This window comes from Lissotriton helveticus, chromosome 9 (genome assembly GCF_964261635.1).
Source record: "Lissotriton helveticus chromosome 9, aLisHel1.1, whole genome shotgun sequence".
Classification (NCBI taxonomy): Eukaryota; Metazoa; Chordata; class Amphibia; order Caudata; family Salamandridae; genus Lissotriton; species Lissotriton helveticus.
In genome coordinates this window covers 141,124,099-141,137,632 of record NC_136070.1, presented here as the reverse complement: position 1 = coordinate 141,137,632, position 13,534 = coordinate 141,124,099, and the positions used below count along the sequence as shown (strand labels likewise).

General features: G+C 49.3%; 1 protein-coding gene across 2 annotated transcripts in view; it reads left to right on the top strand.

Moving 5' to 3' along the window:
- MGA (MAX dimerization protein MGA) overlaps positions 1-13,534 on the top strand; it is a 949,809-nt gene that overhangs the window by 775,109 nt on the left and 161,166 nt on the right. For both annotated transcript variants that reach the window (XM_078659651.1, XM_078659650.1), the window contains exon 17: positions 9,278-10,899. In XM_078659651.1, coding sequence (XP_078515777.1) covers positions 9,278-10,899 — 1,622 coding nt within the window. The remainder of the gene's footprint in view (positions 1-9,277; positions 10,900-13,534) is intronic.

The window sequence follows — 13,534 nt, the reverse complement described above, 5'->3', positions numbered from 1 at the left end:
CACACACACAGAGCCACACACACTCACAGAGCCACACACACACACACAGCCACACACACAGCCACACACACACACATAGAACCACACACACACACAAATTCATGCATATACATAAAGGTTTACAGAAAATACGATTTCCTCTTCTATTCCTCTCTCTGATGTTTTACCTTTGCAATTTGGACAGTCAATAGCAATAGCGCACATTTTAAAATACTGCAAAAATGTGAAATCCTGCTTACTTCTCAAGCTAATTTCCCCGCTGGCCAGAGAAGTCGTCCCTGCTTGCTTATGGAGGGTTCCCTCGATGGCTCTGCTGCATAAGACAGCGTTGGAGTAAGTCTAGAGAGAACTCATCGAGATCCCGATGATTGGAGGTGAGGCATGTCTCTCCTGGCCACACTGGCACAACACACAGAAACAAGGCTGCGGAATTCAGAGAGGTGACCCGGCAGCACAAAGTCCACACACTTGATGCATGTGGACCTTAGTTCGGAGTGGAACTCAAAGGGGTGTGCAGGGAAGGCCAAACATCGCACCACCCTCCTTTAGTACCTGCGTTATCGGAGCTGCAGGACCCTTGCTCGTCTTGTATTCAGCAGTGTGACAACATTAATCCTTATACTTGACATTCTTTAATGAAATCATTAATCGTGCACGCGACGAGAAATCACTAAAGCAGCACGCATGTACAAGAAATTGGCAGCATAATTTTCCTTTATGCTGCTCGGGGAACATCACCTCACAAAACAAAAGCTTTAACAATCCAAGTACAACTGCCACTGGAAACGTGTGACTCTCCTGATAACGGCAAAGGCTTCGATATGCAAATACGGAGAAAACACCAAATGTTGGCCACATAGACCTTACCTGCTCTTCCTTGTCTATGTATGCGAGTGTGATATGCTGTTACTGCCTGTTAGACCTGTAGGCCTTTTGGGTGGTCCCTCCTTTCATTATTTATTTTTGTCCCCTTTTTGCCCCTCAGACCTTATATTTTTGATGTCCACTGGAATTTTTCAAGTATTGACCTAGGGGTTAGGTGCTCCTTGCCCTGTAGTTTTCTTTTTCCTGCCTTAGGTGCCTTTCCTGACTAAAACGATGGGATACACAAAATGGTGGCCTATAACTGCCATAACTGCTCACCTCAGGGACCTGAGCCATAGGATTACATTGGAAGGAATCTAGAACCTTCTGGCCCATTCTAGTGAACTGAACCTAGGGTATATATAGGACAGAACCTTGGAGGCCATTTTGTGCAGTAGGGAGTTGGTGGGAGCGCAGGCTGTGGTGACTGAGGAAGGGGTTTAGACATCGTGAGGGTTGACTTCTCTGTAGGGTTGCTCCCTTAATTCTGTTATTTCCCCCCTTCAGGCCATAGATCTGGCCCTACCCGAACTGTCCTTCTTTTGAACTCGGATTGGGTGTCCTTGTAATAAGAGAAGAGAAGGGCTGACCCACTCTCCGGATGGTCACGGGAGACTGCTGGACTCATTTCAAGCAGATTGACCAGTTGAATTACCCCATCAGGAGGAAGAGCTGTTAGAGGACTCTTGACATCCTCTGAGGGGGACGGTGAGAGACCGATCCCCGTTCTCCCCTCTGTCTCTTGCACGAGCCCACTCCTGCCCTGACTTGACCCCTCCTACCTGGGAGCAGAGGCGCTGCACAGAGGTCGCCTCATCTTCTCTCCTTTCGTGATAAGGAGGAGCGAGGGCCCGCTGAGGTGGGGAAAGTAGCCGGCTCACAGTGTCAGGGTTGGAGGCGGTGGCTGAGGCGTCCGACTACAGAGCAGACGCGGCGAAGGGCTCGACGGAACAGAAAGGCGGAATAACGGAGTAGTGTCCCTGGTACTGCGCAGGTCTGAGGTGGAGCCTGACGGCAGCGCGAAGAAGGCGGAGCGACGGAGAAGCGTCCCTGGCAACGCGCAGGACTGGGGAGGATCCTGTCAGCGGCGTGGAAGGCAGTCGCTGATTTCCCGCGCAGGCCCAGAGGAGCGCGGCCCGGCAGGAAGCCAAGTGGTGGCCTCGTTGTACGGTTGGGCCAGAGCTCAGGCGGTTACGTCGACTAGAGCGTTCCCTCCCCGCGCCGGCCCAGTGTGTGAGACGGCCATGTGTGCGGGGGAGTGGATGCTCCTTCTTTAGGCTTTGCGGCTCCATTCCTTTCAGCCGCCTGGGACGGCTGAACTAAAACACACTGCCTAAGGACACAAGTAAGCAGGGGGGCGGGTGCGGGACAAAAGCCCAGAGAGATCACTTTAGGGCCTAACGGGCGGTCTGGTCTTTGGAATCTGGGGAAACTCTGTCGAGTAGCCAAGGGAACTCAGATGACAGGATCGTTATATTAAGAATTACCAGAACTGGAACTAATGCTGGCTTTCCTCTAAAGCTAAACCAAAAACAACTCACTTGGCTAGTTCTACTGCCTGTTTTAGATGTAAACTGATGCCTATTCCTAATTCACCTAAAATGAACTAATCTGTTCTCTGCTGTGTCCTGACATAATTTACTGCTACTAGAAAGGTGATTCATAGTTAGACTTCGGCTGGTATTAATGTGTACAATTGTTCCTGTAAAAGTGAAGTAGGTAATTTCCCCTGCTAAGATTGGGTTGAGACACAAGGAGTACTGCCTGAACTACATGGTATTAAGTAGTTACTGAATTCACTCTCACCTAGAACACCCAGTGATGGGACTGATTGTAATGTCGTATGCTTAATAATGCAGGTAAACAAAGGTGGATGTGTTAAATGTATTTAAGCAATTCTGGTCTGAAAAAGAAAATGAAGTAACCAGAGAATTCTTTTTTGTAAAACAGCTCTTATTTTCCTAAAAATAAGTGGTGTAGTGTCATTTTTGAATGGATGGATGCTGGGTTACTGTAAGGGTGACGCAAGCTTAGCACTTTTGCCTCTAGATCTGACTGTCTTCCACTGGGCCAGGCTGCCCTATGTGATCCGGAAACCCCCAGGTCCAACACTGCCTCATCAGTAGGTGACGCATTTGCAACATGTAGTCATAAAACCCCTTACTGGAGCTGGTAAGCGTTCTAGAAATTGTATGTTTGTCTAAGTAGCAACTCCAATTGCCCTTCTCAGGCCACGCACATTACAGGCACTGCAGCTTTAAGATCAAAATAGCGCTGGTTGAATTTTTATCGGGATTTTCGGTTAGGTGGGATCAAGAGACTGCCTACTTACATTAAAGAAAGGTGTCATAGCATTCCTATTAATTGAAGTGGCATTTGTTGAAGCACAGGCATGATCCGAGAACTCAAAGCCAAAGAAGCAGAGCTCTTGTTGTGTGGATTTTCGTTTACCAACCTGATGCAGCGAACGAGTAGCAATGCTTTTTAACTTGATGGAATATAACAAAGTTGAAAATTAAGACTTGAAAATTAAAAATCCATGACTGTGGCATAATGTCCATCTGGTAACACCCCTTTCATCTCCACACCCATCTACATTTTAACCTCTCGCCTTTAGATCCGAATAACTCCATTCCTATACATCGTGCCCTTCGCCTGTCCCGACGGGTTAAACTGAACTTACCTTTCAGGTAGTTTGTTCATCTTCCCCATTCCACCGTTGCTCAAACTCCATCGTCCGGGGCCTTGAGCTACTATCGCCGTTTCGCTCAAGGCCCGAGCACAAAACGCAACAGATTCAAGGCCAAGCAGGACAAGACCACACACAGCACGCTCTACCTCTCCGATTCCGAAGCCGGTTGAAATCTAGCCACACCGCACTTTTTTTGGGGTCGCTCACCTATGACGTAGGCGGAAACAAACAAGAACGAAAGCGAAGGTTTGATACGCCATTTTAGAGTGGTCTGGTTATTAAGGTGGGATCCGTCTAAGTTGTCATGTCAGTACACATTCACAAGTTGAAGTACTATGCATGCCGCCATGTTGGAATGGCAAATATTGAAGAAGATGTTTAAGGTGTGCCGTGGTACAGGCGGTTTTATTAGAAAGCTTTCACAGTGTGGAGGTTATGTGTTGCAAATATGCTAAGGATGCACAAGTTACTACTTGTGTAACGATATATCTGTAAGAGACATTAGTTAGTGATAGATTCCTTACCTTAGAATATCCCCAGGCGTCAGACTGGATCCGGAAATTTTTGCGTAGCAATACCCCTGCGCGTCGGTAGGCGTCGTTAGCGCCGGAATGACGTCGTCGGAGAACTTGGACTCCGCCCATGCGCGCTGACGTCAGTTCTGATACACAGCTTTTCTGCGCCAGATACGCAGAGCCATGATAGAACCAACACTGGTGCCAAGAAACTAGGGCCCTGAAAGGGGATGACCTTAATCCTAGATATCGGTACGCAGAACTGGGAGGATGGGTGGGTCGGTAAGGAATCTATCACTAACTAATGTCTCTTACAGATATATCGTTACACAAGTAGTAACTTGTGCATCTGAAAGAGACACGTTAGTGATAGATTCCTTACCTTAGAATAGATACCCCAGCAATACCAACCCCGGTGGTGGGTCTGCGAACCAATAATCACCAGAAAGTCCTGGAGGACGGAACGGCCAAAGAAACCATCCCTCCGGACTTGACTGTCCAGGCAGTAGTGTCGTGCGAACGTGTGCAACGAGGCCCACGTAGCTGCCTGGCAAATGTCCTGCAAGGGCACTCCCCGGCCCAGGGCAGTTGTAGTCGCCGTGGCCCGAGTGGAATGAGCCCTCAATCCAACAGGGGGCTCCTTAGCCATGGAGTAACATGCCTGGATACACAAGATGATCCACCGGGAGATGGTCCGCTTGTGCACCGCCTTCCCCTTCATAGGCGCCCACGTAACCAACAAAGAGTTAGTCATCCACCCGGAACTGGCGTGTGCGATACAAGTAAAATGAGAGCGCACGTTTTGGGTCCAGACGGTGGAGCCGCTCTTCCTCTTTAGAGGGATGCGGAGGCGGAAATAAGGTTGGCAAGGTGATGGACTGCCCGATGTGGAAGGCTGAGACAACCTTGGGCAGGAAAGATGGCTTGGTACGCAACACAACCTTGTCCGGATGGACAGAAAGGAAAGGTGGAGTACAAGAAAGGGCCTGGAGCTCGCTCACTCTCCAGGCAGAGGTGATGGCAACCAGGAAAGCAGTCTTCAGAGTCAGAAGGCGAAGAGGACAGTTGTGAAGTGGCTCAAAGGGAGCGCACATCAGGAAAGTAAGAACAAGGTTCAAGTCCCACTGGGGCATCACAAAGGGAACAGCAGGGAACATGTGTGTGATGCCCTTAAGAAATCTATTTACAATAGGGGACTTGAACAGAGAAGGCTGATCAGGCAGCCTCAAGAAAGCAGAAAGGTAGCCCTTGACAGTGCCCAGAGCAGAGCCCTGCTGGGCAAGAGACAGAAGAAAGAGGAGAACCTCAGAAAGGGGGGCAGAGAGTGGGTCCACAGCCTTTGCTGTGCACCATGCCACAAATCTGTTCCACCTGCAGGCGTATACCGACTTTGTGGAGGGACGCCTGGCTGCCAGAATGACATTACAGACTTCGGGAGGCAAGTCAAATGGCCTCAACTGTCGCCGCTCAATCTCCAAGCTTGTAGGTGGAGACTGGACAGGTTCGGGTGGAGGACCGTCCCCTGCTGCTGCGACAGAAGGTCCTCCCGAAGAGGCAGACGAATCGGGGGATCGACTGACATGCTGAGTAGCTCGGGATACCAGTATCTTCGTGCCCAGTCCAGAGACACAAGGATAACCTGGGCCCGGTCGCGCCTGATCTTCTTCAGCACTCTGGGCAGAAGTGGTATAGGCGGAAAGGCGTACAATAGACCGCAACTCCACTCGCGACGAAAAGCGTCTCCGAGCGAGCGCCGCCTTGAAAATTCCAACGCGCAGAACTGATGACATTGCGCGTTCTCTTCGGTGGCGAATAGATCTAACCAAGGCTCTCCCCACTGCTGAAAGAGGCCTTGCGCCATGTCCGAGCTCAGACGCCATTCGTGATCCATCATGCACCGACGGCTGAGTTCGTCCGCCCTGGCATTCAGAGAACATGCCAGGTGTTGAACCACCAGGGTCACGCACTGACGTTTCAGCCACTGCCAGAGGCGCAGAGCCTCCTGGCATAGGGTCCACGACCCCACCCTGTTTGTTGCAGTACCACATGGCGGTGGTGTTGTCCGTGAACACCTGCACTACACTCCCCCGGACAGAGGGGAGGAATGCCTTCAGTGCTAGACGAATCGCCCATAACTCCAACAGGTTGATGTGGAGCCGGGCCTCCGCCGGAGACCAGAGTCCTCTGATCTCCGCCTCTCCCATGTGGCCACCCCAGCCCTGGAGGGACGCGTCCGTCACAACTACGTGCTCCGGGTGGGGTAGGGAGAGGGATCTGCCACTGACCCAATCGCGGTCCGTGAGCCACCACTGCAACTGTCTTGCAGTGCCCTCCGAGATCAAGACATGGTCGGACAAGTTGCCCTGATGCTGGGCCCACTGAAACTTCAGGTCCCACTGCAGAGCCCGCATCCGCCACCAGGCGTGACGCAGAAGAAGGATGCAGGAGGCCATCAGTCCCAGAAGCCGCAGCGTCAACCTGACCGAGACTCGGGATAAAGGCTGGAAGATTGGAATCAGAGCCTGAATATCCCGAACCCGCTGTTCGGGAGGGTAAACCCGAAACTGCGCCGAGTCCAGAACCGCTCCGATGAAGAGGAGCTTCTGAGAGGGACACAGGTGCGACTTCGGCACATTGATGGAGAACCCCAGCAAGTGCAGGAGGTCGGCCGTAGTCTGGAGCCCGCCTTCAACAACCAGTCGTCGAGGTAGGGGAAGACTGACACCCCTAACCTGCGCAGATGAGCTGCGACCACCGCCATCACCTTCGTGAACACCCGTGGGGCGCTGGTAAGGCCGAAGGGGAGCACGGTAAACTGAAAATGCTTGTGGCCTACCATGAACCGCAGGTAACGCCGGCCTGGATAACCAGGCTCTCGGGGGTGGGATGGGTGGACAAAAAGCAAGGGTCGCCCGGAGCCGGGCGGTAGCGTCTGGCCACGTTCCTACCCACAGGCGGACCTGTGGCGGGCTTGGACCAAGTGCCCACAAGAACGTCACATAAGGCTTCATTAAACGGCAGCAGAGGCTCACTGGAGCTTGCCTGCGGTTTAAGAACCTCAGTGAGGAGGTTAGTCCTCACGGCCGCAACGGGGAGCTCAATGCCCAAGGCCTTGGCCGCCCTCGTCAACACTACGCTATAAGCAGCCCCCTCCTCCGTAGCCATGGTGGGAGGGGAGACAAATCCAGTGTCTGGCGAGGTGTCAATACCACTGGCCTCCCCAAGCTCATATGTCCAGTCCTCTTGAGACTGGCACTCCTGTGCCAGAGGGTCCTCAGACCCCTCCCGATCACCTCCGTCACCAGTCTCCTGTAACCCAGGGTCAACAGACTGGACCTCCTCATGGAAATAAAAATCTCCAAAGGCCGTCTGAAGCGGCGCCCAACGGCGCCGTTCTGGCGCCAGAGTCGGACCGAAGGGAAGATTGGGGACGGCGTCCACAATGGGCGCCGGGGGCGACACCCTCGGGTCCGGTGAGTTCGACCGGCGACGCCCCGGATCCGGTGAGGTCCTGCGGCGCCGGGGCCGAAGCACCTGGCGACGTCGGGGCCGAAGCGCCCGACCCGCTAGGGCTTCCAGCCGGGACCGCTGGGCCCGAAGGCGCCGCGGGACCCGGCTGAGGAGGGAGGGACCTCATGGTCATGAGGTACCGCTCGACCTCCTCCAGCATCGCGCCGTACCCAGGGACCCGAAGGTGTGGGGCAGGCGGCGACGCTTGCAACTCTCTTGGAGCCGCGTGGGCGGTGTCGCCTGAACCCCCGGCCGCATCGTGCGAGCGTCGGGGTGGGTCGGGCCGCTCCGACCTCTCATGCCTCTTACCTGAGGACCTGGATCCCGACGACCGATGTGCACTCCCGGAGCTGCGGGGACTCGGACCCCGTGACCGGTCCCTCGACCTCCCGTGGGACCGGGACCTGGAATGACGCGGGGCCGACTGCCGGAGCTCGAGCCGCTTGCGGGACCGCTCCCCCCTAGCCTTCGACGTCATGGCCAGGCAGTCGGAGCAGGTGCGGTCGTCGTGGTCGAGGCCTAAGCACTTCAGGCGATGGGGGTCCGTGACCGACATCAGTCGGTCGCACTTCGAACAGGGCTTGAACCCGGGCATCCCTACCGGCACCGTTGGAGTCGAAGACTCGAGTAGAGAAATGATCAAAAAGATCAAAAAATGACTAGGGGTAGAGCTTTTCCGGATCTGCGCTAGCTGGCGCAGGAAAAAAGAACTGACGTCAGCGCGCATGGGCGGCGTCTAAGTACTCCGCCGACGTAATTCCGGCGCTAACGATGACGGACGCGGAGCCGCGGACGACGCCTACCGACGCGCAGGGGTATTGCTACGCAAAAATTTCCGGATCCAGTCTGACGCCTGGGGATATTCTTAGGTAAGGAATCTATCACTAACGTGTCTCTTTCATATATTGTAAAGATATAAATTCAAATTAGTTGTATATTGGCAAGTTCAGCATCACCGACGTCAATGCGTATAACTAAAGGGCAAGACGGGGGTGGTGCATTACAATGTTAATCGGGGCACGCTCAGATCGGGTAACTTGGCTGAAATAGAAACTGTATCTTGGATTTAAAGCGGCCCACAAACCACCGAGCCTCGTTCTGCAGAGTTCCGGGCGGGCCCCTCTGTGCAGGGCTGGGCGAGGGTGTGCAGATGTTGTCCTCCCACAAAGTGCTCACACTGTAAGCCCCGTCCTTTTCAGACTGGGGTTGTGTTTTTGACTCTTGTTTACAGCCTAGAAAGAAAGTAAAAAAATATGCCCCCCAATCTGAAAAGGACGGGGCTTAGATCAAAAGAAGAACGTCACTAGGACCTCTTCTCCAATGGCTGGCCACCGTTTAGGAGGCCAGCCAATGGAGAAGAGGGGCCGGGCTTAACCTCGCTAGTGATGTTCACTCTACCCCATTAAGTCTCGCCAGCGAGACTGCGCATGTGCGCAGTCTTCTGCGCATGTGCGCAGTCTTTAGCACGCCGAGACCTAAAACATTTCTTTCAATGCCCAAGCCCAACATAAGTTTGCAAGAGTATGCAGAATGTGCACTTCAGGCTATAAGCCTATCTTTATAGAGTAAGTAACATTGTCCTTATGACTCATTGTGCTTGATTGATGAAATAGAACTCCTGATTTGAAAATAGGATTACAGTAATTAATGCCATTTAGAAATTGTTTTAATATTATTGCATTTCTCCTCTCTTCAGGTTCTGTCATGGGGATCCAGTTACCGTTACCCAGCAAGATTTCCGAAGCTAGTAAACAACTCCCAACATCCACATCATCCTTTGTATTGTCTTCTCCTGTTGTCAGTACTAAAGTGGCAAATGTGGTGTCTTCATCGACAAATAAGGCAATTTCTCACTCAGCAGCCTCTCTCTCCTCAGTACCTAGTTTTGTGTCCCAGGCTGGCACACTTACTTTGAGGATCTCCCCACCTACGTCAAGTAATCTAGCTCCAGGACAGTCAAATACAAATTCTAAAATCATAACCTATAGTACAGCTGGTCAACCTATGGGCTCAGCTAGTCTTGTACCCCTTCAATCTGGAAGTTTTGCCTTGCTGCAGCTGCCTGGTCAAAAACCTGTTCCAAGTTCAATTCTGAACCATGCTGCATCTTTGCAGTTACTGAAAGATACTAAGACTGCCAGTCAAAAGGAACAGCAAGATCTTAATGGGCAACCAGATTTGAAGACCTCTTCTTCAGAAGAGGAAGCAGCCACAATGCGGGAAAAAAAACTTCTTGAGACTTCACGTGAATCTGGTGAGAAGCATGTAGCATCTGAAGTTACAAATTTTGCAGAGAATTTGCAAGAGGACCTTTCTGCTGTATCGGTTCAGAAAATAAGCCACACATCTCAGTCTGGGACACTGGAAAATACAACCGATCAAAAGTCCCGACTTTCAAAAGACATTGTTGAGACAGACAACAGAGAACAAGAGAGTCCAACCCCAAAAGAAATAAATGAATTTGAAGAGCAAAAGGTTTGTCTAGACTCTTACAATAAAGAACAGGTGGAGCTTTCAGGTTTTTCTGATTCTGAGTGTGCTGTAGAACACAGTAGTTCAAGTGCAGACTGCAGTACTGTTGTGTCCAGGAAATGTGCAGATGCAGGAGATCCTGTGAAGGTAGTGAGCACTGGAAAGCAAAACAGAAAGGAGTCCAACAATGGTAAAGAGAACGGAGCCTCTGCAGTGTCTTTATGCAAGACCAACAGTGAAGCTAATAATCAGGTAGACAAACCAAATGAGCCAGTGTGCAATGATGGGAAAGGAAATACTTCTAAACAACAGGACCATGCAGAAGAATGTTTTTCAGAACTAGCGGACCATGAGAATCATGTTAACACTACACAGAAATGTTGCCAAGAGCAGATGGAAAATAAACCAGAATCTAGTTCAATAAAAGTTGAGTCCGAGATCATTGAGGATCATGTCACAGATAATCTTGCTACAAGTACTTCTTACGTACCAGAAACAAAAACTAGTGTTGAGTCACATCATAGTTTAAACAACAGCCTGGAAGAAAACGGAGGTTCTGAAAAGGGTTTTACTTTGAGCAGAAATTTAACAAGTAGTCCGTGTTTGGTGTCGGAGCACATAAGGAATGAAAAGAAAGTAATGAGCATCAGTCATGAAGAACTTGGTGAAAGTTCTTCCCACCCACTTGTCCCAGATGTCAAAGCAGAGCCCAGTCAATTGAAGAAAACGTTAGTCCTTATAAATATTGACAAGGAGGAATATGAAGAGGAAGATGATAAAAGTGACGATTCTGCTGATGATCTAATGGAGGATGCCTCAAGTGATGAAGATGTGAAAGTGGATGTGGTTAGTATTCACAGTTTTAATTTTTTACCTTGAATTTTTTTGTTGTTTTTTTTTGTTTCAATCTTCTTAAATGCATTGGAAACATTTAACAACTTAAACGCACCGTTGTTTCTTTAATCAAAAGCTACTGCTGATAAAAGATAAGAGACCAATATAGAGGTGAATTTACTACATAAATTGTGAACATGGCTGTTGGAGTTGTTTAAAAACTAGCCCAGCATAATGAAGTAAGAAATCCCCAAGGATCTCTGATACATAAGAACACCTTGAGGAGGCAGGGTACTGTCCTTGGTATAAGACATTTGGAATGTCTTGCAATGGGTAGGGGCCAGCTAAGTAAAGCTATGCATGAACATTTCATTGGTTAAAAAGCTATAAAACATCTGTCATGACCAAGGGTTTGGCAGAGAGGGTTAAGAAAGCTACCTTCTCCACCCTGTTTGGTTCTACGTGTGTTGTAAGCAGTGTTGTGTCCCACTTTCAGGGCTCAAACAAGAGGCTCTTTAGAGGCTTACCAGTCTGCAGCTTTTAGAGTATCTAGGGAGAAAGAGAAAAAGTTTTATATGACAGGCACATCCATAGCTAGGGTCTTTGAAACAGCTTTTCTTACATTCACCGAAGCAGTGCTGCTTTGGTACTTGCTCCATCAATACATTTTTTAAAGTGTCACGCTACTTTTTCTAATGAGACACTATCAGCAAAGTACAGCTCTACAAAATAAGGGAAGAGACGATTACAGGGAAGGGTACCTTTTCAGAATCCTTTTAAGGGTCAGGATGAGGATGACCAGTCAGAAAGACAATTTCCTGCCTCATAGGAAAACTGCTGAAGGACATCTTTTTGGTATTGGAGTGTCAGTGGGCTTGGCATGTGTCAAGAGCTGTACTTGCTGACACACTGTGCGAGTCCGTTAGATACATTTCTCCTTTGTTGCTGCTATTTAAAAAAAACTCTGGGCTCACAAGGTAATTCGAGCAGAGACCACATTGTTGAAGTTGGTATCAAAGTGTAGACAAGATAGGAACTCTGCTGTTCTCACTCTTTGAAGCGTTTTTCCTCACTAGCAGAGTTAAAGAGCTGGACCAGTTGTGTGCGGATAGAGAAAGTAAAACGCAGGAGTCCTTCAAGGACCTCTTTTATAGCTTCTACTTGAAGGGATCATAGAGAGAAGAGGAAATAAAGGAGTATTCTCAGTGGTGTAGGTGGTCACTGCTCTTGGCTGAAGTGAGAGAAACTCTTGAGAGGCCTATAGTGGACTCTGAAAACAAAGAGGTCCTAAAAACAATGAAACTATAAAAACTATGGGCCCCGGTGACTTTCTGGTCATCTTCTAAAAAAAGTGTTTTCCTCAGTTGAGTAAACCAGTGACTACCCTCTTCAACATTTTCACACATTTCTCAGGCTTCAACCCTACCGTGTGCGATACAGACATCCTATTAATTCACAATCCAGGAATGACCATGCAAATGAGCCCTCCTATAATCCCATAGCCCTTTTAAGTACTGGCATAAATATTTTGGCTAATGGGCACGAAGATCTGACGCCACATCTGTAAGATCAACATCAAGTGGTTTTACCAAGGAGAGACCGCGGAGAAATAAGGAAGCTTTGACCTGGTCAGCTAGAGGTTTCTAGAAACTGTCCTTGAGAAATTAATTTTAGGGCATGTATAAAATACTGAATCTTAGCTGGATACCCTAGAGGCTGCTATCGTAAACAGTCTGAGATATCCCAGTAATTACCTGGGTAGATGCACCTGGCAGGGGATCCTCCCATTTACTCATGAAGTGGAGCCCTTTGTGGTCCAGTCTGGAGACTGGGATGACAGCCAGGGAAGTTCTTTGGAAGAGAAGACCACAAAAGTTGCCTCTTGGCAGATGGTGTCTTCCTTTCCTTGCCAGTCCTGTAGAACTCTCTGCCAATGATACTGAATGAGCTGGACCATTCTGAGTTGTTCTCTAGTTTCAAGGTTAATGAAAAATAAAACGACCATCATTAACTTGTCCATCCCAATTGCCCCCACTCCCCTTTTAAACCATCTCACTACAGTTTGTGTTCCCATTTAGGTGGAATGATCATTCGATTTGGTTCTTGGGGCTGAATGTGACCAATGACTAGAAAACTGGAGAGAGGCCAACTGGGCGGCCTTACATAGATTGTTCTGATCTAAATCATTAGCATTCCCTTTGCATCTTGTGGTTGAAGCATATTAACTTTCCTAGAATTTATGTACTTTAGATTTCTTCAACTAATTGAGCCCCTCCTGATCAGAATTCCTGTCACTAAAATGTGCTTTATGCAGAATTGATTGGTGGACTTTGGAGAGGAAGAGGGTAGACCCCGTGTTTCAAAGAAGATCCGTAAGGCTTCAATAGAAAGAGGAGCACTTAATTTTCCAGAGCTCTTACCCGACAATTTCACTGTGGTGACATAAAATGCTCTAAGAACTTTTACTCCATGCACCTCATGGTGGCCAAATGTATTCACAATATTTTGGACCTTCAGTTCCTACATTTTTCAGGGAAATGATCTAGGCACAGGTTCCTCTTGCCATGTATGTGAAGAACTGGATTGTGTCACTAGATATGTACAGTACCTGCCTTAATATCAGTGCACTTTACCAGTTATGTGCGTT